This window comes from Coturnix japonica, unplaced genomic scaffold, assembly GCF_054131305.1.
Source record: "Coturnix japonica strain WE unplaced genomic scaffold, WE-NBRP24 Scf121, whole genome shotgun sequence".
Lineage (NCBI taxonomy): Eukaryota > Metazoa > Chordata > Aves > Galliformes > Phasianidae > Coturnix > Coturnix japonica.
In genome coordinates, this window is record NW_028189024.1 from 132,272 (window position 1) to 157,651 (window position 25,380).

Here is a 25,380-nt window from a genome sequence, read left to right on the forward strand (position 1 = left end):
GGGGCTGGGGGCTGCAGGGTTGGCTGATGGAAATGGGGAGGTGGGCACAGCCAGGATACAGGGATGGGTGATGGGGACCAGCCTCATGTTGTGGGCTCTGCTGCCTTCACGCATCCTGGGTGCTCCCATGGATGCTCCCATCCCCTCTGGCCCCATTGCTGCCCCCCCACCCCGCCCCATAGCCCCATATGGAGGTGCTGAGCTGTGCCCCCCCCCCCCTCACTTTGCAGCCACTCGCCCACCCGGGGGCTGCCACACGGATGAGTTCCAATGCCGCCTGGACGGGCTGTGCATCCCCATGCGCTGGCGCTGCGACAGCGACACCGACTGCATGGACTCCAGCGACGAGAAGAACTGCGAGGGGGTGACCCACGTGTGCGACCCCAACGTCAAGTTTGGCTGCAAGGACTCGGGTGAGGGGGAGCTCAGTGCTGTGTGATGCTCAGGGTGCATTGGGTTTAATAGCAATGGGGATATGGGGGGCTCTATGGGCTCTATCCCTGTCTCTGATCCTTCCTCCCCAATCCCTGCAGCCCGTTGCATCAGCAAAGCGTGGGTCTGCGATGGGGACAGTGATTGTGAGGATAATTCAGACGAGGAGAACTGCGAGTCGTTGGTGTGCAAACCTCCCTCGCACACCTGTGCCAACAGCACCTCCATCTGCCTCCCCCCCGAGAAGCTTTGTGACGGAGCCGATGACTGCGGGGACGGCTCCGATGAGGGGGAGCTGTGCGGTGAGTGGGGGGCTGTGGTGGAGTGTGGGGATGGGGGGATACAGGGATGGGGGGATACACACAGGGATGGGGGGGACACATAGAGATGGGGGGACACACATAGGGATATAGGGTGACACAGGGATGGGGGGACACACATAGAGATGGGGTGACACACATAGGGATGGGGTGATACAGGTATGGGGGGACACACAGGGATGGGGGGGACACATAGAGATGGGGACACACACACATAGAGATGGGGGTGACACACATAGGGATATGGGGTGACACAGGGATGGGGGGACACACACATGGGGATGGGGGGACGCAGGGATGGGGGTGATACACACTGAGATGGGGGTGATACAGGGATGGGGTGACACACAGGGATGAGGTGATACACATAGAGATGGGGTGACACACATAGAGATATGGGGGTGATACACATAGAGATGGGGTGATACACTCAGGGATGGGGTGACACAGGGATGGGGGGACACGCATAGAGATGGGGGGACACAGACACAGGGATATGGGGGTGATACAGGTATGGGGTGACAAACAGGGATGGGGTGATACAGTCAGGGATGGGGGGGCACACACACACAGGGATGGGGTGTCACATAGAGATGGGGTGACACATAGAGATGGGGTGACACACACAGGGATGGGGTGATACACACAGGGATGGGGCGATACAGGGATGGGGGGACACATAGAGATGGGGTGACACGGATGGGGGGACACAGGGATAGGGTGATACACATAGAGATATGGGGACACACATAGAGATGGGGGGACACACAGGGATGGGGTGACACAGGGATGGGGGGATACACACACAGGGATGGGGGGACACACAGAGGGATATGGGGGTGACACACACACATAGAGATGGGGGTGACACACAGGGATGGGGTGACACACTCAGGGCTGGAGCTGACCCCCCACCCCCTCCCCACAGATCAGTGCTCTCTGAACAACGGTGGCTGCAGCCACAACTGCACCGTAGCCCCCGGGGAGGGCATCGTGTGCTCCTGTCCCCTGGGGATGGAGCTGGGGACGGACAACAAGACCTGCCAGATCCAGAGCTACTGCGCCAAGCACCTCAAGTGCAGCCAGAAATGCGAGCAGGACAAATACAACGTCAAGTGCTCGTGTTACGAGGGCTGGATGCTGGAGCCCGATGGCGAGAGCTGCCGCAGCCTCGGTGGGTGCCAGGGGTGGGGGTGGCATTGATCCTACAGCACCAAGCAGGACCTGGGGGGGAAGGAAGGGCTCTAGGGCTTTGGGCTGCTGCGTTGTTAATGGTGCTAAGGGTCTGCTGTGGGGCAGGGGGGATGTGGGGCAGAGCTGCCCCCCTCTGAGGGCTGTGGGTCCCTGTGCTGTGTCCTAATCCCCCTTTGAACCCCCTCGTTTTGCTCCTCAGACCCTTTCAAACCCTTCATCATCTTCTCCAACCGCCACGAGATCCGACGCATCGATCTGCACCGCGGTGATTACAGCGTCCTGGTGCCCGGCCTGAGAAACACCATCGCTTTGGATTTCCACCTCAACCAGAGCTCCCTGTATTGGACCGACGTGGTGGAGGACAAGATCTACAGGGGCAAACTGCTGGAGAATGGGGGTGTGTAGGGCCGGGGGGTCGGGATAAGGCCATGGGAAGGAAGGGCTCCAATGCATCCCCTCCGGCTCTCCAAAGCTGCTCGTTAAATAGTGGTTAATTAGTATATCCCACATAGCAATTGCAGCCCAGCAGCTGCTGGTTGTGCTGCAGAGGGGCAACGAGGACCATAGATGTGAGGCTGCATCTCCTAAGGGTTCAGGGCCAGATGGAGAGGGGGGTAAAGCTCAGATGTGTCCCCACCATCCACCCCCATTGAGCCAAAGGGACCCGTCCAGGAGGAGGGTGGGATGGGGATAGGGATGGGGATGGGGATGGGGATGGGATGGGATGGGATGGGATGGGATGGGATGGGATGGGATGGGATGGGATGGGATGGGATGAGATCGGATGGAGGTGGGGTGGGACATGCAGCCTCAGCCCCACTGCTCTGCGCCCCACAGCTCTGACCAGCTTCGAGGTGGTGATCCAATACGGCTTGGCCACCCCGGAGGGTCTGGCGGTGGATTGGATCGCAGGCAACATCTATTGGGTGGAGAGCAACCTGGACCAGATCGAGGTGGCCAAACTGGACGGCACCATGCGCACCACGCTGCTGGCCGGGGACATCGAGCACCCCCGGGCCATCGCATTGGACCCCCGCTATGGGTGAGAGCAGCTCCCCCTCCATGGGGCTGCGGTGCTGCTGTGTCCCTACTGACCTCAGCCCTGTTGTTCCCATAGGATCCTATTCTGGACGGATTGGGACGCCAGCCTGCCCCGCATCGAAGCCGCCTCCATGAGCGGTGAGGGCCGACGCACCATCCACAAGGAGACGGGCTCTGGGGGGTGGCCCAATGGGCTCACAGTGGATTACCTGGAGAAGCGCATCCTCTGGATTGATGCAAGGTGGGCTCAGGTTCCCCCCATCCCTACAGCCCCCTCTGGGTGCTGCCCACCCCCCCATCCAACCCCCTGCAGCCTTTGTTCTCTATGGGGCTGATGGCTGTGATGCATCCCAGCCTTTGCATTGGGTTCTCCCTGCCCTGGGGGCTGCAGGGTGCATTGCATTGGATCCTGCCCCATGTTGGCTCTCACCCCCTTCTCCCACCCCCCATCTCTTGGGCACAGGTCGGACGCCATCTACTCAGCCCTATACGATGGCACGGGGCACATCGAGGTGCTGCGGGGCCACGAGTACCTGTCCCACCCCTTTGCCGTCACCCTCTATGGGGGGGAGGTCTATTGGACCGACTGGCGAACCAACACCTTGGCCAAGGCCAACAAATGGACGGGGCACAACGTGACGGTGGTGCAGAGGACCAACACGCAGCCCTTCGACCTGCAGGTTTACCACCCCTCCCGGCAGCCCCTGGGTGAGCCTGGTGGGGGGGTTTGGGGGGTCATAGCAATGGATGGGGGTCCTGGTGTTTGCTGACCACCCCATCCTATGCACAGCACCCAACCCCTGCGAAGCCAATGGAGGCAAAGGGCCGTGCTCCCACCTCTGCCTCATCAACTACAACCGCACGCTGTCCTGCGCCTGCCCCCACCTCATGAAGCTGGATAAGGACAACACCACGTGTTATGGTGAGCCTGGGGGCACCGTGATGCTCTGAACCCCCCCATTGCCCCCCAACAGAGCCGAGATCCCACCACGTCCCCCCCTTGTACCCACAGAGTTCAAGAAGTTCCTGCTGTACGCGCGGCAGATGGAGATCCGGGGGGTGGATATTGATAATCCCTATTACAACTACATCATCTCCTTCACCGTCCCCGACATCGACAACGTCACCGTGGTGGATTACGACGCCGTGGAGCAGCGCATCTATTGGTCCGACGTGCGCACGCAGACCATCAAAAGAGCCTTTATCAACGGCACCGGGGTGGAGACCGTCGTGTCTGCAGGTGGGCGCAGTGGGGCTCTGCTATGGGGCAGCTCCTTCCCGGCCCCATAGATCACAGCTGACCTCTGTCTCTCCCCCCACGTTGCTTTTCAGACCTGCCCAACGCTCACGGCCTGTCTGTGGATTGGGTTTCCAGAAACCTCTTCTGGACCAGCTACGACACCAACAAGAAGCAGATCAACGTGGCGCGGTTGGACGGCTCCTTTAAGAACGCCGTCATCCAGGGCTTGGATAAACCCCACTGCCTGGTGGTGCACCCCATCCATGGGTACGTGTGACCCCCATATGTGGGGTCTGGGGGCATCAAAGTGCCATAGTGGGCACATATGGGGGCACAGCTGACACAGCATCATGTGTGAGGGGTGTTATATGGGGGGAGGTGGGCATGGGGTGGTGCAAGGAGGGGGCTTCATTCTGGTGCTGAGTTGGGTGCTGGGCTTTGGGCTGCCATACACAGGTGTGTGTTATCTCTATGGGGCTCAGCCCCCTCCCCACTCCCAGCTTATCACTGTGTTATCACTGCAGGAAGCTCTATTGGACCGATGGGGACAACATCAGCGTGGCCAACATGGATGGCAGCAACCGCACGCTGCTCTTCACCAACCAGAAGGGCCCTGTTGGTACGGGGGTCCCCCCTGCTCCCATCTCCCCCTCCTGATGGTCCCCATCCTTCTGACTCCACTCCTCCCTTGTCCCCAGGCCTGGCTATTGATTACCCCGAGAGCAAACTCTACTGGATCAGCTCCGGCAACGGCACCATCAATAGATGCAACCTGGATGGCAGCGACTTGGAGGTGATTGTGGCACTGAAGAGCCAGCTGAGCAAGGCCACCGCATTGGCCATCATGGGTGAGAGCTGTGGGGTGATGGGGTGGGGGTCCTGCCCTGTGCTGCTCAATGAGGGGTGGGCACAGCCCCTGCCCTCCATGCCTTGGCCTTAAAGCTGCATGGAGGGGATGGGGAAAGCAGCTCCATGCTCCTGACCCTACACGCAGGGGACAAGCTGTGGTGGGCTGACCAGGCCTCGGAGAGGATGGGAACCTGCAACAAGAAGGACGGGACGGAGGTGACGGTGCTGCGTAACAGCACCACGTTGGTGATGCACATGAAGGTGTACGATGAGAGCATCCAGCAGGGTGAGCAACCGGGGGGCTGCGTGGAACAGGGGGTCCTTGGGGAGGGGGAGGGGGTGTCACCCCTCACCCTGTGTCCCCCCCTCACCCTTTGCCTCCCCATCCAGCTGGGAGCAACCCCTGCAGTGTGAACAACGGCGACTGCTCGCAGCTTTGCCTTCCCACCTCGGAGACCTCCCGTTCCTGTATGTGCACTGCTGGGTACAGCCTGAAGAGCGGGCAGCAGTCCTGCGAGGGTGAGCGCTGCTGTGCCCACATCTATGGGGCAGCACTGTATGGAGGGCATGGGGTCGGTGCTGCCTTTGGTCCCTGTGGCTGTGAATGGTCTCCCCCAGCTGCTCCCAAATCTCTGCCCTATTTGCCACCATCATCCTTGAGGAACAGAGATCCCTCCCCCTGCGGCTCTGGGTGCCAGAACCTCTCCAAGGCTGTTTGTGTGCACCGTGTTCTGTCCTTTTGGCACCATCTGGGTCAGGGCAGGGATGGAATAACAACAATAACTGCAGAGCTCAGTGCCAGCGCTCAGCTGGAGGCTTCAATGGGGGGGGGGGCTGTGTCTGTCTGTCCCAGCCCCACACTGGGAGCTCTGGGGGTCAGTGCTGCTGTGTGTGCCTTGGGCTGGGGGTGCAGTGCAGACCTGGGGGGCTCTGCTGCCTTTCTATGCTGCCCCAAAGGCCCCATTTCACCCCCAGCTGTGTCAGCTCTCAGTTCAGTGCGTGTCCTGCCCTTCTTTTACCCCCAACCATCCCATCCCCATTATGGAAGGGCAGCTTTTCCCCCATCACTTAGGCCGTGATCAGGCAGGGATGTGAGCAAAGCAGAGGCAATGAAGGACACCCAGCACTGCCCTCACTGTCCCCACGTTCTGCAGGTGTCGGCTCCTTCCTCCTTTACTCCGTCCACGAGGGGATCCGTGGAATTCCTTTGGACCCCAATGACAAATCAGACGCCCTGGTTCCAGTGTCGGGGACCTCTCTGGCTGTGGGCATTGATTTCCATGCAGGTGAGCTGTGGGTTGGGGTGCTCAGTTGCATCTCCTGCCCCATCGCACCCCCTGACCCCAATGGTGGTCACTGTATGAGCCCCCCACCCTCACTTTATGAGCCCATCCTTGCTTATAGAGAACGACACCATCTATTGGGTGGACATGGGGCTGAGCACCATCAGCCGTGCCAAGAGGGACCAGACGTGGCGCGAGGACGTGGTCACCAACGGCATCGGGCGCGTGGAGGGCATTGCTGTGGATTGGATCGCGGGTGAGTGGGGTCTGCATTAAGGGGGGGGGGGACAGAGGGTAAATAAGAGCAGGGCAATGGGGGGGTGGGCGCTCACGGACCCTCCATGCAGGGAACATCTACTGGACGGATCAGGGCTTTGATGTCATCGAGGTGGCCAGGCTCAATGGGTCCTTCCGCTACGTGGTCATCTCGCAGGGCCTGGATAAACCACGGGCCATCACCGTGCACCCAGAGAAGGGGTGAGGAATCGATTGGGGGGGTTGTATGGGAGGGGGGGGTTGAGGGGTCTGTGTGGTCTCACTCTGCGTCCCATGCAGGTATCTGTTCTGGACGGAGTGGGGGCAGTACCCCCGCATTGAGCGCTCGCGCCTGGATGGCACCGAGCGGATGGTGCTGGTCAATGTCAGCATCAGTTGGCCCAATGGGATATCAGTGGATTATGAGGTGAGTGGGGAGGTGAGGGACCCCTCAGACCCCCCCCCCTCTCCATCCACCCAACAGCTCTGAGCCTCGGGATGGGGTGGAGGTGTGGGGCTGCCTCGGGGTCGGCCCCATTGTTCCTGATTGGGGTTGTTCCTCCTCTCCTTAGGATGGGAAGCTGTATTGGTGTGATGCGCGGACAGACAAGATCGAGAGGATCGACCTGGAGACGGGCGAGAACCGCGAGGTGGTTTTATCCAGCAACAACATGGACATGTTCTCCGTGTCCGTCTTCGAGGATTACATCTACTGGAGCGACAGGTTGGGGGTCCCAGGGTGATGGGGGTGATGAGGGTGGGCTCAGAGCTGGGGCTGAGCGATGTGACGGCTGGTTCCTTTCATAGGACTCACGCAAACGGCTCCATTAAGAGAGGCAGCAAAGACAACGCCACCGAGTCGGTGTCCCTGCGGACAGGCATCGGCGTGCAGCTCAAGGACATCAAAGTCTTCAACCGCGCGCGGCAGAAGGGTCTGTTGGAGCTGAATGGGGCCGGGAGGGGACTATAGGGCTGGGAGGGGGCTGTGGGGCTGGGATGGGGGCTATGGGGCTGATACACCCTCAGGGCAGAGCTCTGATCTCCTCTTATCCATTCAGGCACCAACGTTTGTGCTCAGAACAACGGCGGCTGCCAGCAGCTCTGCCTGTTCCGCGGCGCCGGGCAGCGGACGTGCGCCTGCGCCCATGGGATGCTGTCGGAGGATGGAGTCAGCTGCCGCGACTACGACGGCTACCTGCTGTACTCGGAGCGCACCATCCTCAAGAGCATCCACCTGTCGGATGAGAACAACCTCAACGCCCCCATCAAACCCTTCGAGGACGCCGAGCACATGAAGAACGTCATCGCTTTGGCCTTCGATTACCGCTACGGCACCAAAGGCAGCAACCGCATCTTCTACAGCGACATCCACTTCGGGAACATCCAGCAGATCAATGACGATGGAACGGGACGTAAAACCATCGTGGAGAGTGAGCGTCCTCGGGGCTCAGCCCCAGCTCTTCTCATCCCCCCCCTTTCCTCCCCAGCTCCTGCATTGCCTGTTTCCCTGTCCTCGGTTGACGTTGTTGTTGGCCTTGCTGAGCTCTCGGCTCCCTCCCATCACGGGTTGTTCTGTGCTTCTTTGGGGTGTTTTGGAGCTGAGCTCAGCTGGGAATTCTCCCCCTCCCCTGCGCCTTCCTTATGGCCTTGGATATCAGGAGCAATCCCAGCGCCCCCCCCCTGGCACCGAAGGCGCATCACGAGGCTGAGCCGTGCACGTGGATGCACTGAGCTCCAGCAACTCACACTGCAGCACGTTTGGGATCTGCTGTTTGTGCTTCATGGCCACGTTGAGCCCTGGGGGCTGAGCAGAGCTTACCCAGCCCAGCCCTCACCTCCAGCTCTTGCTTTGCATTTGCTTGGTTTCCTTGCACTTGCTTGGTTTCCTTGGCTCCCACGGCTGTAGGAAGGACTGTGGCCGTTGCTTTGCTGGGGTGAACCTGCAGCAGGGTTATAAACTCTCTCCCTAATGAGCGTGTTTACATTTGCTGCTGGAGGTGGCTTTTATTACCACGAGCTGGAGAGCAGCTTCCATCCCTCGGCGCCGCTTCATTAAAGCTTTTGTTGGTTATTAATGGTCAGGAGGGCTGGGGGTGCAGCTCAGGTTCCTGGCTGAGGAGCTCATATCCATCAGAGCAGACCCCCCCCCCCATTAAGCTTCAGGCCCAGGGGTGCTCACCCCTTCCCATCCTCCCCCTGCAGACGTGGGCTCAGTGGAGGGGCTGGCTTACCACCGCGGTTGGGACACTCTGTACTGGACCAGCTACACCACCTCCACCATCACCCGTCACACCGTGGATCAGAGTCGTTTGGGGGCCTTCGAGAGGGAGACAGTGATCACCATGTCTGGGGACGACCACCCGCGTGCCTTCGTGCTCGATGAGTGCCAGAAGTGAGTGGATGCATTGGGTTAACACATCTCTACCAGGGAGATGGGGATGGCAATGGCACCGTGCGTCCCTTCCCATCTCCTCCCTTCCTTTCCTTTCCTTTCCCTTCTCAGCCTGATGTTCTGGACCAACTGGAATGAGCAGCACCCCAGCATCATGCGTGCCACCCTGTCCGGTGCCAACGTCCTCATCATCATCGACCAGGACATCCGCACGCCCAACGGGTTGGCCATCGACCACAGGGCTGAGAAGATTTATTTCTCTGATGCCACGTTGGACAAGATCGAGCGCTGTGAATACGACGGGTCCCATCGCCACGTGAGTGGGGGGACAAGGTGGTTCTATGGGCAGGCAGATGGGGCAGGCTGAGTTTGGGACAGGCTGTGTTTGTTTGGGGCTGCCCCACAGCTTCGCTCTCATGTCTCGCCAATGTCCTACAGGTGATCCTGAAGTCAGAACCCGTGCACCCCTTTGGCCTGGCTGTTTATGGGGATTACATCTTCTGGACGGACTGGGTGCGCCGTGCCGTGCAGAGAGCCAACAAATACGTGGGCACTGACATGAAGCTGCTGCGTGTGGACATCCCCCAGCAGCCCATGGGCATCATCGCTGTGGCCAACGACACCGACAGCTGTAAGGACCCCCCACCATCCTTCCTTCCTTCCTGTGGTTCCTTGGGGACATCTAAGGGGGGGGCACTCAATCCCATGGGGGCTCTGAAGGGAGAGAATTCACCCCACTTGTGCCCCTGGGGAGGACAGACACCCCCAAACCCACTCATCCCCCCATTGAATTGGCTGGGGAGGATCTCATCCCCCCATTGAAGTCCATGGGGAGGATCTCATCCCCTCATTGACGTGGCTGGGGAGGATCTCACCCCCTCATTGAAGTGCATGGGGAGGTTCTCATCCCCCTATTGAAGTGCATGGGGAGGATCTCATCCCCCCATTGAAGTGCATGGGGAGGATCTCATCCCCCCATTGAAGTGGCTGGGGAGGATCTCATCCCCCCATTGAAGTTCATGGAGAGGATCTCATCCCCCCATTGAAGTTCATGGAGAGGGTCTCATCCCCCCATTGAAGTGGCTGGGGAGGATCTCATCCCCCCATTGAAGTGGCTGGGGAGGATCCTGTGCCTTCCCTCCCCCCATAATGAAGGACATAGAGGAACTGCTGCTGAGTGTGACCCCTCTGTGTCCCCCCATAGGTGAGCTGTCCCCGTGCAGGGTGAACAACGGCGGCTGCCAGGACCTGTGCCTGCTCACCCCCAAAGGACACGTCAACTGCTCGTGCCGCGGCGAGCGCGTCCTGCAGGAGGATTTCACCTGCAAAGGTGGAGGGGAGGTGGAAGCTGACAGCAGCCAGGAGGGGATGGGCTGGAGGGGAAGGGGCTGCGCTCAGCCCCACTGACCCTCCTTGTATCCCCCTCCCCAGCTCTGAACTCCACCTGCAACGTGCACGATGAGTTTGAATGCGGCAACGGTGACTGCATCGACTTCAGCCGGACGTGCGACGGCGTGGTGCACTGCAAGGACAAGTCGGATGAGAAGCAGTCCTACTGCAGTAAGGTTCCTCCTCTTGCTGCTTTGCTCATCCCATCCTGCTCAGTGCTGCTGGGGGTCTCTGCTCACCTCCCCCTGCTGCTCCACGTCCCTCTTTGCCCCCCAATCCTGCAGGCTGCAGAGCTGCACTAATTGCAGCCAATGGGGCACCCGGGGTTGGGGGGGTGGTTTGCAGCTTCACTCTGCAGCAGCCCTTGCTTTGCAGCTGGGGGGGATCCGTGCTGCAAAAAGCTGAGCTTGAATCCATTTCCTCACCCTGCTTGTGCAGTTTCTGCTCTGCTGGAGGGTCCCACGTTGCTGCCAAAGCTCCAGCACTCACAGCAACCCCCCCCCCAACCCCCATTAATTCTTACAGGCAGCCGCAAATGCAAGAAGGGTTTCCTGCACTGCATGAACGGGCGCTGCGTCGCCAGCCGCTTCTGGTGCAACGGGGTGGACGACTGCGGGGACAACTCGGACGAAGTGCCGTGCAACAGTAAGCGATGGCTGCAAGCCAGGCTGCTGTCAGCTGTCTGCAATGGGGGCGGTGGGATGGGGTTACCTTCAGCTCCACAGGGAGGGATGAGCAGAGGATACAAGGTCTGAACGGCTCGTGCCGTGCGTGCAAACACAGCGTGGGGATGGAGAGCCGTGCAGGCAATGCAGCAGAGCACAGAGCGGCCTGAAAGTCAGGGCTGGGGGGGTATGGAGTGACAGCAGCTTGCAATGGGCGCAGGGGGGGCTGCAGTGGGTGCAGAGGGGGCTGCAATGGGGCTGTGGGTGCTGGACCCCCACTTGACTTCATCCCACCTCATTGCAGAAACCAGCTGCGCTGCCACCGAGTTCCGTTGCCGCGATGGGAGCTGCATCGGGAACTCGAGTCGTTGCAATCAGTTCATCGACTGCGAGGACGCATCAGATGAAATGAACTGCAGTGAGTGCCCTGCGTGCATCGCACATCCCTATTGCCCCCAGTTCTGTGTCCATTGGCTCACAATGCATCTCCTCGCAGCCGCCACCGACTGCAGCAGTTACTTCAAGCTGGGGGTGAAGGGCACCACGTTCCAGAAGTGTGAGCACACGTCGCTGTGTTACGCTCCCAGCTGGGTGTGCGACGGGGCCAACGACTGCGGGGATTACTCTGATGAACGCAACTGCCCCGGTGAGCCCATGTCCCTATGGAGACCCCCGTGTTTGGGCTGAGGATGGAGGGGAGGGGGCTCCACGCTGCTGTTTTTATGGCTGTTTTCTTCCCTCCCCCCCCAAAGGTGGGAGGAAGCCCAAATGCCCGGCCAACTACTTTGCCTGCCCCAGCGGGCGCTGCATCCCCATGACGTGGACCTGCGATAAAGAGGACGACTGCGAGAATGGAGAAGACGAGACGCACTGCAGTGAGCGGCAGGGTGGGGAGAGCATGGGGAGCAGGGGGGGATGGGGGGCAGGGGGGGACCCTCCTCCAGGCCACATAGCAGCCCCCAGTGCTCTTAGTGCTCTGCTTCCATAAGTGTGGGCTTATGAGCAGAGCAGATCCATTTGCGCAGCACTTTGTGCCCACTTGGGTTGCAGCTCCATAGTGGGGTCCCACATCACCCCCCACCCCATCCCCTCCCTGCACAATGCAGGGCTGCTACCCCAGCTCTGAGCCCCCTCCTCTCCCCTCCCAGACAAGTTCTGCTACCCCGTGCAGTTCGAATGCAACAACCACCGCTGCATCTCCAAGCTGTGGGTGTGCGACGGGGCCGACGACTGCGGGGACGGCTCCGACGAGGACAGTCGCTGCCGTGAGTGCTGCAGCCCCACGTCCCCACTGCCACCACTCTGCCCTATGGGGCACCTCTCCACGAGTGGATTTTCCCCTATTAGGGCTGACCACGTGCAGCACGGGGTCCTTCCAGTGCCCGGGTACGTATGTGTGTGTGCCGGAGCGCTGGCTGTGCGATGGGGACAAGGATTGCGCCGATGGGGCCGATGAGACCCTCGCTGCTGGATGCTGTGAGTCCCATAGGGGGGATAAATGAGGGTGGAAGGGAGGATATAGGGGAGCAGGGACTGAGCACGGTGCATCATCCCAGTGTACAACAACACCTGCGACGAGAGGGAGTTCATGTGTGGGAACAGGCAGTGCATCCCCAAGCACTTCGTGTGCGACCACGACGACGACTGCGGCGACGGCTCCGACGAGTCCCCGGAGTGCGGTGGGTCATGGGGGGTCTGGGGTCGGTGTGAGGGGGTCCACAGCCCTCCTCCCCTCCTGGTGGTCCCCAGGGCAGGGGGTAGGGCTGTGTTAGGGCTGGTAATGGCTGGTAATGGCCGTGCCAATGGTGCCTGTCACTTGCAGAGTACCCAACCTGCGGCCCCCACGAGTTCCGCTGCGCCAACGGCCGCTGCCTCAGCAACAGTCAATGGGAATGTGATGGGGAGTTTGATTGCCACGACCACTCGGATGAGGCGCCCAAGAACCCGCGTTGCAGCAGCCCAGGTGCCTGCAGGGCCGCGTTTGGGTGCAGGGAATGGGGCTGCACCTCACACTGAGCTCACACTGCTCTCATCCCGCTGCAGAGAGCAAATGCAACGACTCCTTCTTCATGTGCAAGAACGGGAAGTGCATCCCGGAGTCTCTGCTTTGCGACAACAACAACGACTGCACCGACGGCTCCGACGAGCTCAACTGCTTCATCAACGAGTGCCTCAACAAGAAGCTGAGCGGCTGCTCCCAGGAGTGCGAGGACCTCAAGATCGGCTACAAGGTAGGGACGCTCCGGGCTGATGCTCCTGTGCATCCCCAGTGCTGCTCCTGCTCCGTGCTGCGGCGTTGCATGGTGCTCTCCCCTCCTGTCTGCATGCACCCATGGGTGCCCGGCTGTGTGTGACACCCCCGATGCCTCCTGCAGTGCAGATGCCGTCCTGGCTTCAGGCTGAAGGACGATGGGAAGACGTGCATCGACATCGACGAGTGCTCCACCACCTACCCCTGCAGCCAGAAATGCATCAACACGCTGGGGAGCTACAAGTGCTTGTGCATTGAGGGCTACAAGCTCAAACCCGACAACCCCACCAGCTGCAAGGCCGTCACTGGTGAGTGGGGTTTGGGCTGGGGGTGCTGCTGGTGCTGCAGCCCTATAGTGGTGCTCTGTGCATGGTGTGGGGCAGGACCCACAGGGCAGATCCTGACCCACCTTCTGATCCCTTCATGCAGACGAGGAGCCCTTCCTCATCTTTGCCAACCGCTATTACCTGCGCAAGCTCAACCTGGACGGCTCCAACTACACTCTGCTCAAGCAGGTGTGGGGCGGGAGGGGAGCAGCAGCCTGCGGGGTGGGGGCTGCAGCTTAATGGGGGGGGGGTCCAGCATGCACAAAAGCTCCCAGCATGAAGGTGTGGGTGGATTTGGGCTTCCATGCAGACAGTGGGGTCCATGCACATGAGCCCTCACTGCAACTGTGCATGAGATTGTGTGCAAACAAACAGCTGTTCTGCAGGGACCTCCATAGGTCAGGGCCTGCACAGCAGCTTGCAGGGGCTGCAGGGGCTGGTGGGGGTTTGCTGGACCACCCCCCATAACCCAATGCCAGCAGGTGGAACTGTTTGGCTGCTTCCCTCTCCCTCCCAGGGCCTGAACAACGCCGTAGCTCTGGATTTCGACTATCGGGAGCAGATGATCTATTGGACAGACGTCACCACGCAGGGCAGCATGATCCGCCGCATGCACATCAACGGCAGCAACGTTCAGGTGGGGGGCAGGGGTGGATGGATGCAGCTGGGGTGGATGGATGGATGCAGCTGGGATGGATGGATGGATGCAGCTGGGATGGATGGATGGATGCAGCTGGGATGGATGGATGGATGCAGCTGGGATGGATGGATGCAGCTGGGATGGATGGATGCAGCTGGGATGGATGGATGGATGCAGCTGGGATGGATGGATGGATGCAGCTGGGATGGATGGATGCAGTTGGGATGGATGGATGCAGTTGGGATGGATGGATGCAGCTGGGATGGATGGATGCATCCTGCATGGTCCCAACCTGTTGCTTCTTCTCCCCTCTCCAGGTTCTGCACCGAACTGGGCTCAGTAACCCCGATGGGTTGGCGGTGGACTGGGTTGGGGGCAACCTGTACTGGTGTGATAAAGGCAGGGACACCATTGAAGTGTCGAAGCTGAACGGGGCGTACCGCACCGTGCTGGTGAATTCAGGGCTACGTGAGCCCAGGGCGCTGGTGGTGGATGTGCAGAATGGGTGAGAGCTCTGGGGTCTGATATGGGGCTGGTGGTTTAATGTTATACTGGGGGGGGGTGGTTCTACCCCCTCCTGCCATGCAGGATGCCCAGCACGTTGTGTGTGTGCTCTTTGCACTGGGCTCATCCCTGCTCTTATCTGCCATTCTCTTCCCAGTTACCTGTACTGGACAGACTGGGGAGACCACTCATTGATTGGGAAGATTGGAATGGATGGCACCAACCGCAGCGTCATCGTCGACACCAAGATAACGTGGCCCAACGGACTCACCCTCGATTACATCAACAGCCGGATCTATTGGGCCGATGCTCGGGAGGATTACATTGAGTTTGCCAGCCTGGACGGCTCCAACAGGCACACGGGTGAGAGCTGTCAGGACCTTCTGGGTCCTGGTTGGGTGCTGAGCTGCTGAGCTGGAGCCTGGCTTTGGGGTGGGACCCCAGTGCTGGCTCCAAGCAGAGCTCACCCTGTTTTTGGTGGGTCTGGGGGCTGCCCCTTGTTGAGCTGCCCTCTCCCCCCCTCAGTGCTGAGCCAGGACATCCCGCACATCTTCGCCCTCACCCTCTTTGAGGATTATATCTACTGGACCGACTGGGAGACCAAATCCATCAACAGAGCCCACAAGACCACGGGAGCCAACAAGACTCTGCTGATCAGCACTCTGCATCGCCCCATGGACATCCACATCTACCACCCCTACCGGCAACCTGACGGTGAGCTGGGGGGGCTCTGAGGGCCAGCACCGGGCACACGATGCCAGGAGGGTCTGGGGGTGCCAGGCAGGGAGTAGGGCCCAACACAGGGTCCTCCCCATGGGGCTGACTCAGCTCTGTCCATCTCTTTGCAGTTCCCAACCACCCCTGCAAGACCAACAACGCCGGCTGCAGCAACCTCTGCCTCCTGTCGCCGGGTGGGGGGCACAAATGTGCGTGTCCCACCAACTTCTACTTGGGCAGCGATGGCAAAACCTGCGTCTCCAACTGCACGGCCAGCCAGGTAACGTCCCCATGTGCTGATCCTGCACTGCTGCAGCACGCTGTGGCTTCATGCAAGCAGCTGTGCAGGGCTGGTGCATGGGGCTGCGGTGCATGCATGACTTTTAGTGTGAGCAAGTGCAAACTATGGGCTGTGGGGGGCAGCTTTGGGGTGATGCTGCCCTCCCCATAGCCCAGAGGTGGCACCCAGGGTTAATGTGTGGGATGGGATGGCACAGAGGTCGGAGCCCTTTGCAGAGGGGGCTCTATGGGGTCTCCCCTTCACGTCTGGGGTCCCTTTCTGTTGCAGTTTGTCTGCAAGAATGACAAATGCATCCCTTTCTGGTGGAAATGCGACACAGAGGACGACTGCGGGGACCGCTCTGATGAGCCCGAGGACTGTCGTGAGTGCTCTGCTCCTCAAAGCTCTGCTGCATTGGGGATGAGGAGGGTCGCCCCATTGGAGCCCAGTGCTGTACTTGGTCTGTACTGGAAGTGTTCCCATAAGGGGATGTTTCACCCCATCTTCTCCCCACAGCTGAGTTCAAGTGCAGACCAGGCCAGTTCCAATGCTCCACCGGGATCTGCACCAACCCGGCCTTCATCTGTGATGGAGATAATGACTGTCAGGACAACTCGGACGAAGCCAACTGTGGTGGGTTCATCCTCTCTCCTTATGGACCTCAAAGCCCAGCAGGGCTCCAATAAAGCCCCATTGCAAACGGTGTCACCTCCTTGGCAGATATCCACGTCTGCCTGCCCAGTCAGTTCAAATGCACCAACACCAACCGCTGCATCCCCGGCATCTTCCGCTGCAACGGTCAGGACAACTGTGGGGATGGAGAGGACGAGAAGGACTGTCGTAAGTGGGCTGGGATGGGGGCTGTGTGGGTCAGCAGCTCTGTGTCTTCATGTATTGCCTTTACCTGCTTTCTGGGGATGGAGGGAGCCCATTACCTGCCCCACTCAGAGCTCTGTGTCTCCCCTGGTGCCCATAGCATCTATGGGGTGGGTTTAGTGGGGCTGTATTATGGGCTGGGGGCTGGCAGAGCCCTCCCTGCCTTCCTGCTGCCTCTGCTGACTGTGCCTCCCCCCGCAGCCGAGGTGACGTGTGCCCCCAACCAGTTCCAATGCGCCATCACCAAGCGCTGCATCCCCCGCGTCTGGGTGTGCGACCGCGACAATGACTGCGTGGACGGCTCCGACGAACCCGCCAACTGCAGTAAGGATCCTTCACAGGGGGGAGCAAACAGGGGTCGGTGCAGCCCCTGCAGCCCCCACTGCAGCAGCGACGTGTGTGGAGCTGAGTCCTTGCTTTTCCCTGCTTGTCTGCTTGCATTGGAGGCTGCAGGCGGTGCGGCTCCATCTGGGTCTGTGCAGGTTCAGCTGCAGGGGAGCCCCATAGGGGAGATGACAGCGGTGCTCAATGCCCCCTCCCCGTATTTACATCCATTTCTTTCTCTCCAGCACAAATGACGTGCGGCGTGGATGAGTTCCGCTGCAAGGACTCCGGAAGGTGCATCCCAGCACGTTGGAAATGCGACGGGGAGGATGATTGCGGGGATGGGTCTGATGAGCCCAAGGAGGAATGCGGTGAGCGAGGGACCTTGAGGGTCTCCAGTCTCCCCCCATCCCCAAAGGCTGCAGGATTTCAGCTCCTTGGGAAGGCAACGAGCAGCTCTTCCTGTTGCTCACACCTGCTGCGTGGGCGCTGCTGATGCATTCCTGTCTGCATCCCTCCCAGACGAACGTACCTGCGAGCCCTACCAGTTCCGCTGCAAGAACAACCGCTGCGTGCCGGGCCGCTGGCAATGCGACTACGACAATGACTGCGGGGACAACTCGGACGAGGAGAGCTGCAGTACGTGCTGCCATCCCACCTGCACTGAGGCTCCCCTGCAATGCTCAGCTCTGCACTGTGCAGGATGCATTGGGGCAGTTGGGGCTGATGGTTGGGAGCTGCAGCCCCACAGATGTGGCTGGTCGGTCCCATGAACTCCAGGAGCTCGTGGCTGCTCTGGGGAGAGGCCAGAAGTGGTGACAGATGAGAGGGATGGGCCAAAACTCATTGCTTTGCAGGCAGCGATGCCCTCCAGCACCTGCAGGGCTCGCGGGTGCTGCCATGATGGAGCAGGGCAGGCTGCGGAGCAGCTCGGCTTTACGCCAGCGCTTTGCACTTTGGCTCCAGCTTTGGCAGGCAATGCCCTGCGAGGTGCTTTGGCTGAGGCTGTGCAAACTCATCACCTCCGAGATGGGGGCTGAGGTCTGTCTGCAACGAGCCGGACCCAAGTCACAAACCTGGACCTGGCTCAGGTGTGCAGGAAATGATGGCTGGTTTGGAGAAGCAGGGACAGAAGCTGCTGCCCCTTAACGAGCTTAACGAACTAATTAGCAGAGCTGTGCCAGCACTGTCCTTTGGAGCAGTGGGGATCAGGGGGGTGGTGGTGGTGGCCAGGACCCCCTCCCTGCTGCCTTGGGATGGCAATGGGGCTGGCAGACAGCCCTGCAGACGCAGCCCCTCCTGTGCCAGCCCATCGCCCACGTCTCTCTGTCTCCCTGCAGCCTCCAGAGCGTGAATTTTATTTTTTTTTCCTTTTTCTGTTGTTTTCATGTCGTGTTTTTTGAGTTCGTGCCATTTCACTTCATCTTATGTTTTTTTCCATTTTCACACTGTCGTTACGGGGCGCTCAGAGGTAGGTTCCTGCCAAAATCTTTTTTAATTCCATGTACAGTCTCTTTGAAAATGAAATGAAGACGTTAAGTTCCGAGTGAGGGCAGAGGGGCTGGGACCGGCCCAAATCCCCGGCACCACCAGGGCCCACGCATGGCTCAGTCTTGGCCCCGCAACCCGTGCCCCTCTGACACTCTGACTGTCCCCCCTTTTGCTCCCAATCATCCCCTGTTGGCTTCTGCTCCCCCAGCGTTTCCTGGTGCTGCACCTCTGGGCTGGGGGGGGCTCAGCCCCATTCCCCAGCTGCGTGCCCGCGCTGTCCCAATGCCGTGGGGTGCAAATGTCGGTCAGGCTGTGCTGTCTGCCCTGAGATGCCACTCTTCCTGCCCGAGCTCAGGGCTGCCCTGTGTTCTGTCCCCAGCACCTCGGCCTTGCTCGGAGAGCGAGTTCTCATGTGCCAATGGCCGCTGCATCGCCGGGAGGTGGAAGTGTGATGGAGACCACGACTGTGCGGATGGATCTGATGAGGTACGGCACCGGGGAGGGGAGCAGCCCCCTGTCCTGCCCTCAGGCTGCAATGGGGACCCCTCAACCCAGTGCCTGCCCCTGTGAGGAGCTGGGGGCTGAGGGCCCAGCCCTGGCTGCCATGATGGGGCAGGAAACAAGCACAGCCTGGGCTGTCCCTGCTGACCACCATCCCTGCACCTTTCACTGCAGAAAGACTGCATACCCCGCTGTGAGTTCGACCAGTACCAGTGCAAGAACGGGCACTGCATCCCCATGCGCTGGCGCTGCGATGCTGATGCCGACTGCATGGACGGCACTGATGAGGAAGACTGTGGTACTGGAGGTAATGGCAGCGCTGGGGTCACCAGCTGGGCTGGGGATGGGGCTGAGCACCAGAGCAGCACCTGGGCACGGCAGGCTGACTGCGGCCCATCTAAGGCCTAACTCGGGCCTACTTACGGCCTAACTCAGGCCTACCTGTGGCCTAACTTGGGCCTACCTGCAGTCTAACTCAGGCCTACCTGCGGCCTAACTCAGGCCTACCTGCAGTCTAACTCAGGCCTACCTGCAGCCTAACTCTGGCCTAGCTGCGATCTAACTCGGGCCTAACTCAGGCCTACCTGCGGCCTAACTCAGGTCTACCTGTGGTCTAACTTGGGCCTACCTGGAGCCTGACTCAGGCCTAGCTCAGGCCTACTTGCGGCCTAACTTGGGCCTACCTGGAGCCTAGCTGTGGCCTAACTCAGGCCTACCTGCAGTCTAACTTGGGCCTACCTGGAGCCTAGCTGTGGCCTAACTCAGGCCTACCTGCAGCCTAACTCAGGCCTAGCTGCGGCCTAACTCAGGCCTACCTGCAGCCTAACTCTGGCCTAGCTGCGGCCTAACTCAGGCCTACCTGCAGCCTAACTCTGGCCTAGCTGCAGCCTAACTCAGGCCTACCTGCAGCCTAACTCTGGCCTAGCTGCGGCCTAACTCAGGCCTACCTGCAGCCTAACTCAGGCCTACCTGCAGCCTAACTCAGGCCTACCTGCAGCCTAACTCTGGCCTAGCTGCGGTCTAACTCGGGCCTAACTCAGGCCTACCTGCGGCCTAACTCAGGCCTACCTGTGGTCTAACTTGGGCCTACCTGGAGCCTGACTCAGGCCTACCTGCAGTCTAACTTGGGCCTACCTGTAGCCTAGCTGTGGCCTAACTTGGGCCTACTTGCGGCCTAACTGAGGCCTAACTGTCCTCCCTTCACTGTCACAGTGCGCACCTGCCCCCTGGACGAATTCCAGTGCAACAACACTCTGTGCAAACCACTGGCCTGGAAATGTGATGGAGAGGACGACTGCGGGGACAACTCGGACGAAAACCCTGAGGAGTGCTGTGAGTGACGCTGCCTCCCTGCTCCCAGTGCTGTGTCACCACCATGGCCCTGCAGGGAGGAGGCAGGGCCAGGGTCTGCTGGCTGCCATGGGCTCCTCTTGAGGGTGGCCTTGGAGATGGGTGGGTGTGGGGTTTAGGACAGGGCTGGTGGGGCAGAGAGGCCATGCCTTGCTGTGGCACCAGCAGCGGGTGATTGTCTGCTTCAGTCTCTTTGCTTTAGTCTCTGGAGCCCGCTCACGTCTGTGGGACTCCCTGGGATCGGGCAGAGGCCGAGCAGCGGCTCGTGACCAGCGTGACAGTCTGGCCATGGCGTCTCCTTTCACCGTCACCGTTTGTTTCTGTTTGCTGGTGCAGTGAAATTCCAGTGTCCCCCCAACAGACCGTTCCGCTGCAAGAACGACCGGGTATGTCTGTGGATCGGTCGGCAGTGCGATGGCATTGACAACTGTGGAGACAACACTGATGAGAAGGATTGCGGTGAGTGCAGACCAAGCCTGGGCTGTTCCCTGCAGGGCGCTGGGCTTGGCTTGGCCCCCTGCTCCTTCCCCAGCACTGCAAGACCCTCCCCAAGCTGCTCTCCCCCTGCTCCATGCATGGGGCCGGGCACCCAGTGCCCCAGGGTGTCACAGTGCTGCCCGTGCTCCCACAGAGTCCCCCACGGCCAAGCCCAAGAGCTGCAGCCAGGACAAGAACGAGTTCCTGTGCGAGAACAAGAAGTGCATCAGCGCCAACCTCCGCTGCAACTTCTTTGACGACTGCGGGGATGGCTCTGATGAGAAGTCCTGCTCTCATGGTGGGTACAAATAGGGGGCTGGGGGGCGCTGGGTGGCCGTGTGGGTGCTGACCATGTCTCCCACCACAGAGCACAAGTCGTATGACTGCATGACCAATGCCACCATGTGTGGAGATGAGGCCCAGTGCATCCAGGCACAGTCCTCCACCTACTGCACGTGCCGCAGAGGCTTCCAGAAGGTGCCAGACAAGAATTCCTGTCAAGGTACTTCCTGCTGCTGAGGGCCATATTTACAGCTGCTTTTCACCCTTAGGATACATCTTTGTGTCTGCAAAGCAGCTGGGATGTCGGGAATGGCGTCCATAGGGCACAGATGAGGGGCCTGGGGGGTGGTGGGGGTTCTGTGCCCCAGTGCTGAGCCTGGAGACACCTCCTGAGCCCCCTGACCCCATCTCCCCTCTCATATCTCTGCTCAGATGTCAATGAGTGTCTGCGCTTCGGGACCTGCTCCCAGCTCTGCAACAACACCAAGGGCTCCCACGTCTGCAGCTGCGCCAAGAACTTCATGAAGACCGACAACATGTGCAAGGCAGAAGGTCAGGAGGGGGCTGCGGGTGTGCACAAACCCTGAGCATGCCGTGCTTTGCTGCAGGACTCAGCTCCTATTCCTCCTCCTCACCCTTCACTCTGCCCATCTTGATGGGATTCTGGCCCTGTCAGTGTGTCCCATCCATCTGTCCCTCCCCAGCACAAAGGGACGCTGAGCACCCGATCCTGTGTCGTCAGAGCATCCCTGGGCATCACCAACATCTCTTCCCCTTCAGGTTCAGAGCACCAGATCCTCTATATTGCGGACGACAACAAGATCAGAAGCATGTACCCCTTCAACCCCAACTCAGCCTACGAGCCGGCCTTCCAGGGTGACGAGAACGTGCGCATCGATGCCATGGACATTTACGTCAAGGGCAACAAGATCTACTGGACCAACTGGCACACGGGCAGGATCTCATACTGCGAGCTTCCAGCCTCCTCTGCTGCCTCCACCGCCTCCAACCGCAACCGGCGCCAGATCGACGGCGGTGTCACCCACCTGAACGTGAGCTCTGGTCCCATATTATAATGGGGGAGGTGTGCAGTGGGGTGGCTGACCCCAAACCTCCAGCCCTGAGCCTCCTCCTTCTGCCCTCCCCAGATCTCCGGGCTGAAGATGCCGCGGGGTATTGCTGTTGATTGGGTCGCTGGGAACATCTATTGGACGGACTCCGGGCGGGATGTCATTGAGGTGGCACAGATGAAAGGCGAGAATCGCAAGACGCTGATCTCGGGCATGATTGATGAGCCCCATGCCATTGTGGTTGATCCACTTAGGGGGTGAGACTCCAGCCCTTTCCCTCTTACCCTCTATCCTGCCCTCACCCCGCTTCCTTACCAACAAACCCTTCCGTGGTGGATGCTCCCTGTGCCTCAGGGACACGCTCTTTGTTAGGGTGGGTGGTATCTGAGGTCGGCTCACCCCATTGGGATGGTGCTGGGGGAAGGCTGAGGGTTTCTCCTCTGCTGGGCTGCGGGGTTGTCCTGCTCGTCCCCTATTTACAGCCCTGCTGGCATTGACCTGCCCACGTCCTTTGCAGGACTATGTACTGGTCAGACTGGGGCAATCACCCCAAGATCGAGACGGCCGCAATGGATGGGACGCTGCGCGAGACGCTGGTGCAAGACAACATCCAATGGCCAACAGGTGAACAGTGGGGCACAGGAGGTGCCAGTGACATGCAGTGAGGGGGACACGGCTGGGTCCTGCTTGGAAAGGAGTTGGGGCGGGGGGTCAGGGTGGGCTTTGAGCCCCCCTCATGGCTGTGTGTGCACCAGGTCTGGCTGTGGACTACCACAATGAGAGACTGTACTGGGCTGACGCCAAGCTGTCCGTCATCGGCAGCATCCGGCTCAACGGCACCGACCCCGTCGTGGCCATCGACAACAAGAAGGGTGAGCAGGGGGATGTGGGAGCAGCAGGGGGAGGTTGACCTGTCCAGGGTTTCTTTCATGATGGGAGACCCCAGCCCAGCACCCATCTATAGGCTCTCAGCCCTGCCCATGGCAATGCCCTGTGCCTCCTGTGTCTGCGCTCATGGCTGCTCTCCTCCCTCCCCCAGGGCTGAGCCATCCCTTCAGCATCGACATCTTTGAGGATTACATCTACGGCGTCACCTACATCAACAACCGCATCTTCAAGATCCACAAATTCGGGCACAAATCCGTCACCAACCTGACGTCCGGCCTCAACCACGCCACCGACGTGGTGCTCTACCACCAGTACAAGCAGCCGGAGGGTGAGTGTTGGCCTTGGGGGCTCAATGAGTCTAACATGGGGTGGTTAAAGGGTGAAGGGAGCAGGGGGGCTGAGCCAAGCTGGTTGGGCATGGGGTTCATGTTGGCCGGGGTGCAATGGAAGGGGGTTCATGTTGGCCGGGGTGCAATGGAAGGGGGTTCATGTTGGCCAGGGCGCAATGGAAGGGGGTTCATGTTGGTCAGGGTGCAATGGAAGGGGGTTCATGTTGGCCAGGGTGCAATGGAAGGGGGTTCATGTTGGCCAGGGTGCAATGGAAGGGGGTTCATGTTGGTCAGGGTGCAATGGAAGGGGGTTCATGTTGGCCAGGGTGCAATGGAAGGGGGTTCATGTTGGTCAGGGTGCAATGGAAGGGGGTTCATGTTGGCCAGGGTGCAATGGAAGGGGGTTCATGTTGGCCGGGGTGCAATGGAAGGGGGTTCATGTTGGCCAGGGCACAATGGAAGGGGGTTCATGTTGGCCGGGGCGCAATGGGAAGCTGCCAGGGTGACCCAAAGGCATTGGGTGCTGTGGGGCAGCCTCACTCTGTGCTGTCCCTTCTATCTGGCAGTGACCAACCCCTGTGACCGTAAGAAGTGTGAGTGGCTCTGTCTGCTGAGCCCCAGCGGCCCCGTCTGCACCTGCCCCAATGGCAAACGCCTGGACAACGGCACCTGCGTGCTCATCCCCTCCCCAACCGCGTCTGCTGTGGGTAGGTGATGAGGAGGATGGATAGAGGTGGGGGGTGTTGTATGGCACAGCCCTGCTCACCTCCCACCTTAATCCCAGTGCCCACCACCGACACGTGCGACCTGGTGTGTCTGAACGGGGGCAGCTGCTTCCTGAACGCCCGCAAACAGGCCAAGTGCCGCTGCCAGCCGCGCTACAACGGGGAGAGGTGCCAGATCAACCAGTGCTCTGATTACTGCCAGAACGGGGGGCTGTGCACCGCGTCCCCATCCGGTGAGAGCTATGGGGCTGGGAGCCTCGTTGGGGGGCTGTGGGGGGCTATGGGGGTCACACAGCACGGCTCTGATGGCTCTCATTCATTCCTAGGCATGCCCACCTGCCGCTGCCCCACCGGTTTCACGGGGTCCCGTTGCGACCAGCAGGTTTGCACCAATTACTGCCAGAACAACGGGAGCTGCACGGTGAACCAGGGCAACCAACCCAACTGCCGCTGCCCGGCCACCTTCATCGGGGACCGCTGCCAGTACCGTGAGTGGGGGGCAAAGAGGGGGGGGTCCTATGCATTGGGAGGTGCAGGTTGGGTGCTGAGCTGCTGCTATGGAGCTCTGCACAGGACGACATGCAGGGTGGCCAAGCATGAGCCAGCGCTATGACCAAGGGTGGCACCTTAGGGGGGTGAAGGGGGGTTGTCTCCCCTTGTACCCCCCACCCTGAGCCCCCTGTGCCCCATAGAGCAATGCTTCGACTACTGCGAGAACAACGGCGTGTGCCAGATGAGCAGGGATGGCAGCAAGCAGTGCCGCTGCCCGCCGCAGTTCGAGGGCTCTCAATGCCAGGAGAACAAATGCTCCCGGTGCCAGGAGGGGAAATGTAACATCAACAGGCAGAGCGGGGAGGTGTCCTGCATGTGAGTGATGTGAGGCTGGGGGTGCAGGGGTGGGAAGGGTCTGCATGGGTGGGGGGTGAGGAGGTGGGTACCCATAGGGTGCTCTGTGGTTCAGTGGGGCACCAGGGCTGGCATGGAGATGGGACCAGGAGCAGGCAGAGCTGTGAGGGTGGGTGGGGGGTAATGGGGAGCATCACTGGGGTGAGTGGGGGGTAACAGGGGGCATCACTGGGGTGGGTGGGGGGTAATGGGGGGCATCACTGGGGTGGGTGGGGGGTAACGGGGGGGGGGCATCACTGGGGTGGGGGGGGTAATGGGGGGCATCACTGGGGTGAGTGGGGGGTAATGGGGGGCATCACTGGGGTGAGTGGGGGGTAATGGGGGGCATCACTGGGGTACGTGGGGGGTAATGGGGGGCATCACTGGGGTGGGTGGGGGGTAAT

General features: G+C 60.3%; 1 protein-coding gene across 5 annotated transcripts in view; it reads left to right on the forward strand.

The window, feature by feature from the left end:
• The window catches only part of LRP1 (LDL receptor related protein 1), a 70,874-nt gene that overhangs the window by 42,661 nt on the left and 2,833 nt on the right, over nucleotides 1-25,380 (forward strand). For 2 of the 5 annotated variants that reach the window (XM_085535432.1, XM_085535434.1), the window contains 64 exons: nucleotides 231-413; nucleotides 534-734; nucleotides 1,681-1,926; nucleotides 2,146-2,343; nucleotides 2,784-2,988; nucleotides 3,064-3,228; nucleotides 3,451-3,695; nucleotides 3,778-3,909; nucleotides 4,000-4,227; nucleotides 4,320-4,494; nucleotides 4,752-4,846; nucleotides 4,926-5,075; nucleotides 5,222-5,362; nucleotides 5,467-5,595; nucleotides 6,231-6,362; nucleotides 6,481-6,615; nucleotides 6,707-6,836; nucleotides 6,915-7,041; nucleotides 7,187-7,338; nucleotides 7,422-7,546; nucleotides 7,673-8,044; nucleotides 8,817-9,006; nucleotides 9,118-9,322; nucleotides 9,445-9,637; nucleotides 10,211-10,336; nucleotides 10,438-10,566; nucleotides 10,921-11,040; nucleotides 11,365-11,478; nucleotides 11,557-11,706; nucleotides 11,813-11,947; nucleotides 12,209-12,325; nucleotides 12,408-12,536; nucleotides 12,617-12,739; nucleotides 12,883-13,023; nucleotides 13,104-13,291; nucleotides 13,436-13,619; nucleotides 13,741-13,826; nucleotides 14,155-14,274; nucleotides 14,595-14,782; nucleotides 14,939-15,144; nucleotides 15,307-15,495; nucleotides 15,630-15,778; nucleotides 16,067-16,160; nucleotides 16,295-16,411; nucleotides 16,499-16,618; nucleotides 16,856-16,978; nucleotides 17,224-17,349; nucleotides 17,501-17,617; nucleotides 18,849-18,955; nucleotides 19,145-19,277; nucleotides 20,183-20,302; nucleotides 20,657-20,779; nucleotides 20,952-21,095; nucleotides 21,165-21,299; nucleotides 21,512-21,631; nucleotides 21,860-22,131; nucleotides 22,228-22,406; nucleotides 22,667-22,773; nucleotides 22,905-23,021; nucleotides 23,189-23,365; nucleotides 23,933-24,073; nucleotides 24,151-24,324; nucleotides 24,418-24,579; nucleotides 24,784-24,958. In XM_085535432.1, the coding sequence (XP_085391558.1) occupies nucleotides 231-413; nucleotides 534-734; nucleotides 1,681-1,926; nucleotides 2,146-2,343; nucleotides 2,784-2,988; nucleotides 3,064-3,228; nucleotides 3,451-3,695; nucleotides 3,778-3,909; nucleotides 4,000-4,227; nucleotides 4,320-4,494; nucleotides 4,752-4,846; nucleotides 4,926-5,075; nucleotides 5,222-5,362; nucleotides 5,467-5,595; nucleotides 6,231-6,362; nucleotides 6,481-6,615; nucleotides 6,707-6,836; nucleotides 6,915-7,041; nucleotides 7,187-7,338; nucleotides 7,422-7,546; nucleotides 7,673-8,044; nucleotides 8,817-9,006; nucleotides 9,118-9,322; nucleotides 9,445-9,637; nucleotides 10,211-10,336; nucleotides 10,438-10,566; nucleotides 10,921-11,040; nucleotides 11,365-11,478; nucleotides 11,557-11,706; nucleotides 11,813-11,947; nucleotides 12,209-12,325; nucleotides 12,408-12,536; nucleotides 12,617-12,739; nucleotides 12,883-13,023; nucleotides 13,104-13,291; nucleotides 13,436-13,619; nucleotides 13,741-13,826; nucleotides 14,155-14,274; nucleotides 14,595-14,782; nucleotides 14,939-15,144; nucleotides 15,307-15,495; nucleotides 15,630-15,778; nucleotides 16,067-16,160; nucleotides 16,295-16,411; nucleotides 16,499-16,618; nucleotides 16,856-16,978; nucleotides 17,224-17,349; nucleotides 17,501-17,617; nucleotides 18,849-18,955; nucleotides 19,145-19,277; nucleotides 20,183-20,302; nucleotides 20,657-20,779; nucleotides 20,952-21,095; nucleotides 21,165-21,299; nucleotides 21,512-21,631; nucleotides 21,860-22,131; nucleotides 22,228-22,406; nucleotides 22,667-22,773; nucleotides 22,905-23,021; nucleotides 23,189-23,365; nucleotides 23,933-24,073; nucleotides 24,151-24,324; nucleotides 24,418-24,579; nucleotides 24,784-24,958 (9,931 nt within the window). Of the gene's footprint in view, nucleotides 1-230; nucleotides 414-533; nucleotides 735-1,680; nucleotides 1,927-2,145; nucleotides 2,344-2,783; nucleotides 2,989-3,063; nucleotides 3,229-3,450; nucleotides 3,696-3,777; nucleotides 3,910-3,999; nucleotides 4,228-4,319; nucleotides 4,495-4,751; nucleotides 4,847-4,925; nucleotides 5,076-5,221; nucleotides 5,363-5,466; nucleotides 5,596-6,230; nucleotides 6,363-6,480; nucleotides 6,616-6,706; nucleotides 6,837-6,914; nucleotides 7,042-7,186; nucleotides 7,339-7,421; nucleotides 7,547-7,672; nucleotides 8,045-8,816; nucleotides 9,007-9,117; nucleotides 9,323-9,444; nucleotides 9,638-10,210; nucleotides 10,337-10,437; nucleotides 10,567-10,920; nucleotides 11,041-11,364; nucleotides 11,479-11,556; nucleotides 11,707-11,812; nucleotides 11,948-12,208; nucleotides 12,326-12,407; nucleotides 12,537-12,616; nucleotides 12,740-12,882; nucleotides 13,024-13,103; nucleotides 13,292-13,435; nucleotides 13,620-13,740; nucleotides 13,827-14,154; nucleotides 14,275-14,594; nucleotides 14,783-14,938; nucleotides 15,145-15,306; nucleotides 15,496-15,629; nucleotides 15,779-16,066; nucleotides 16,161-16,294; nucleotides 16,412-16,498; nucleotides 16,619-16,855; nucleotides 16,979-17,223; nucleotides 17,350-17,500; nucleotides 17,618-18,848; nucleotides 18,956-19,144; nucleotides 19,278-20,182; nucleotides 20,303-20,656; nucleotides 20,780-20,951; nucleotides 21,096-21,164; nucleotides 21,300-21,511; nucleotides 21,632-21,859; nucleotides 22,132-22,227; nucleotides 22,407-22,666; nucleotides 22,774-22,904; nucleotides 23,022-23,188; nucleotides 23,366-23,932; nucleotides 24,074-24,150; nucleotides 24,325-24,417; nucleotides 24,580-24,783; nucleotides 24,959-25,380 lie in introns of those variants that run through there. The other 3 variants (XM_085535433.1, XM_085535435.1, XR_014941819.1) reach the window with 2 other exon arrangements.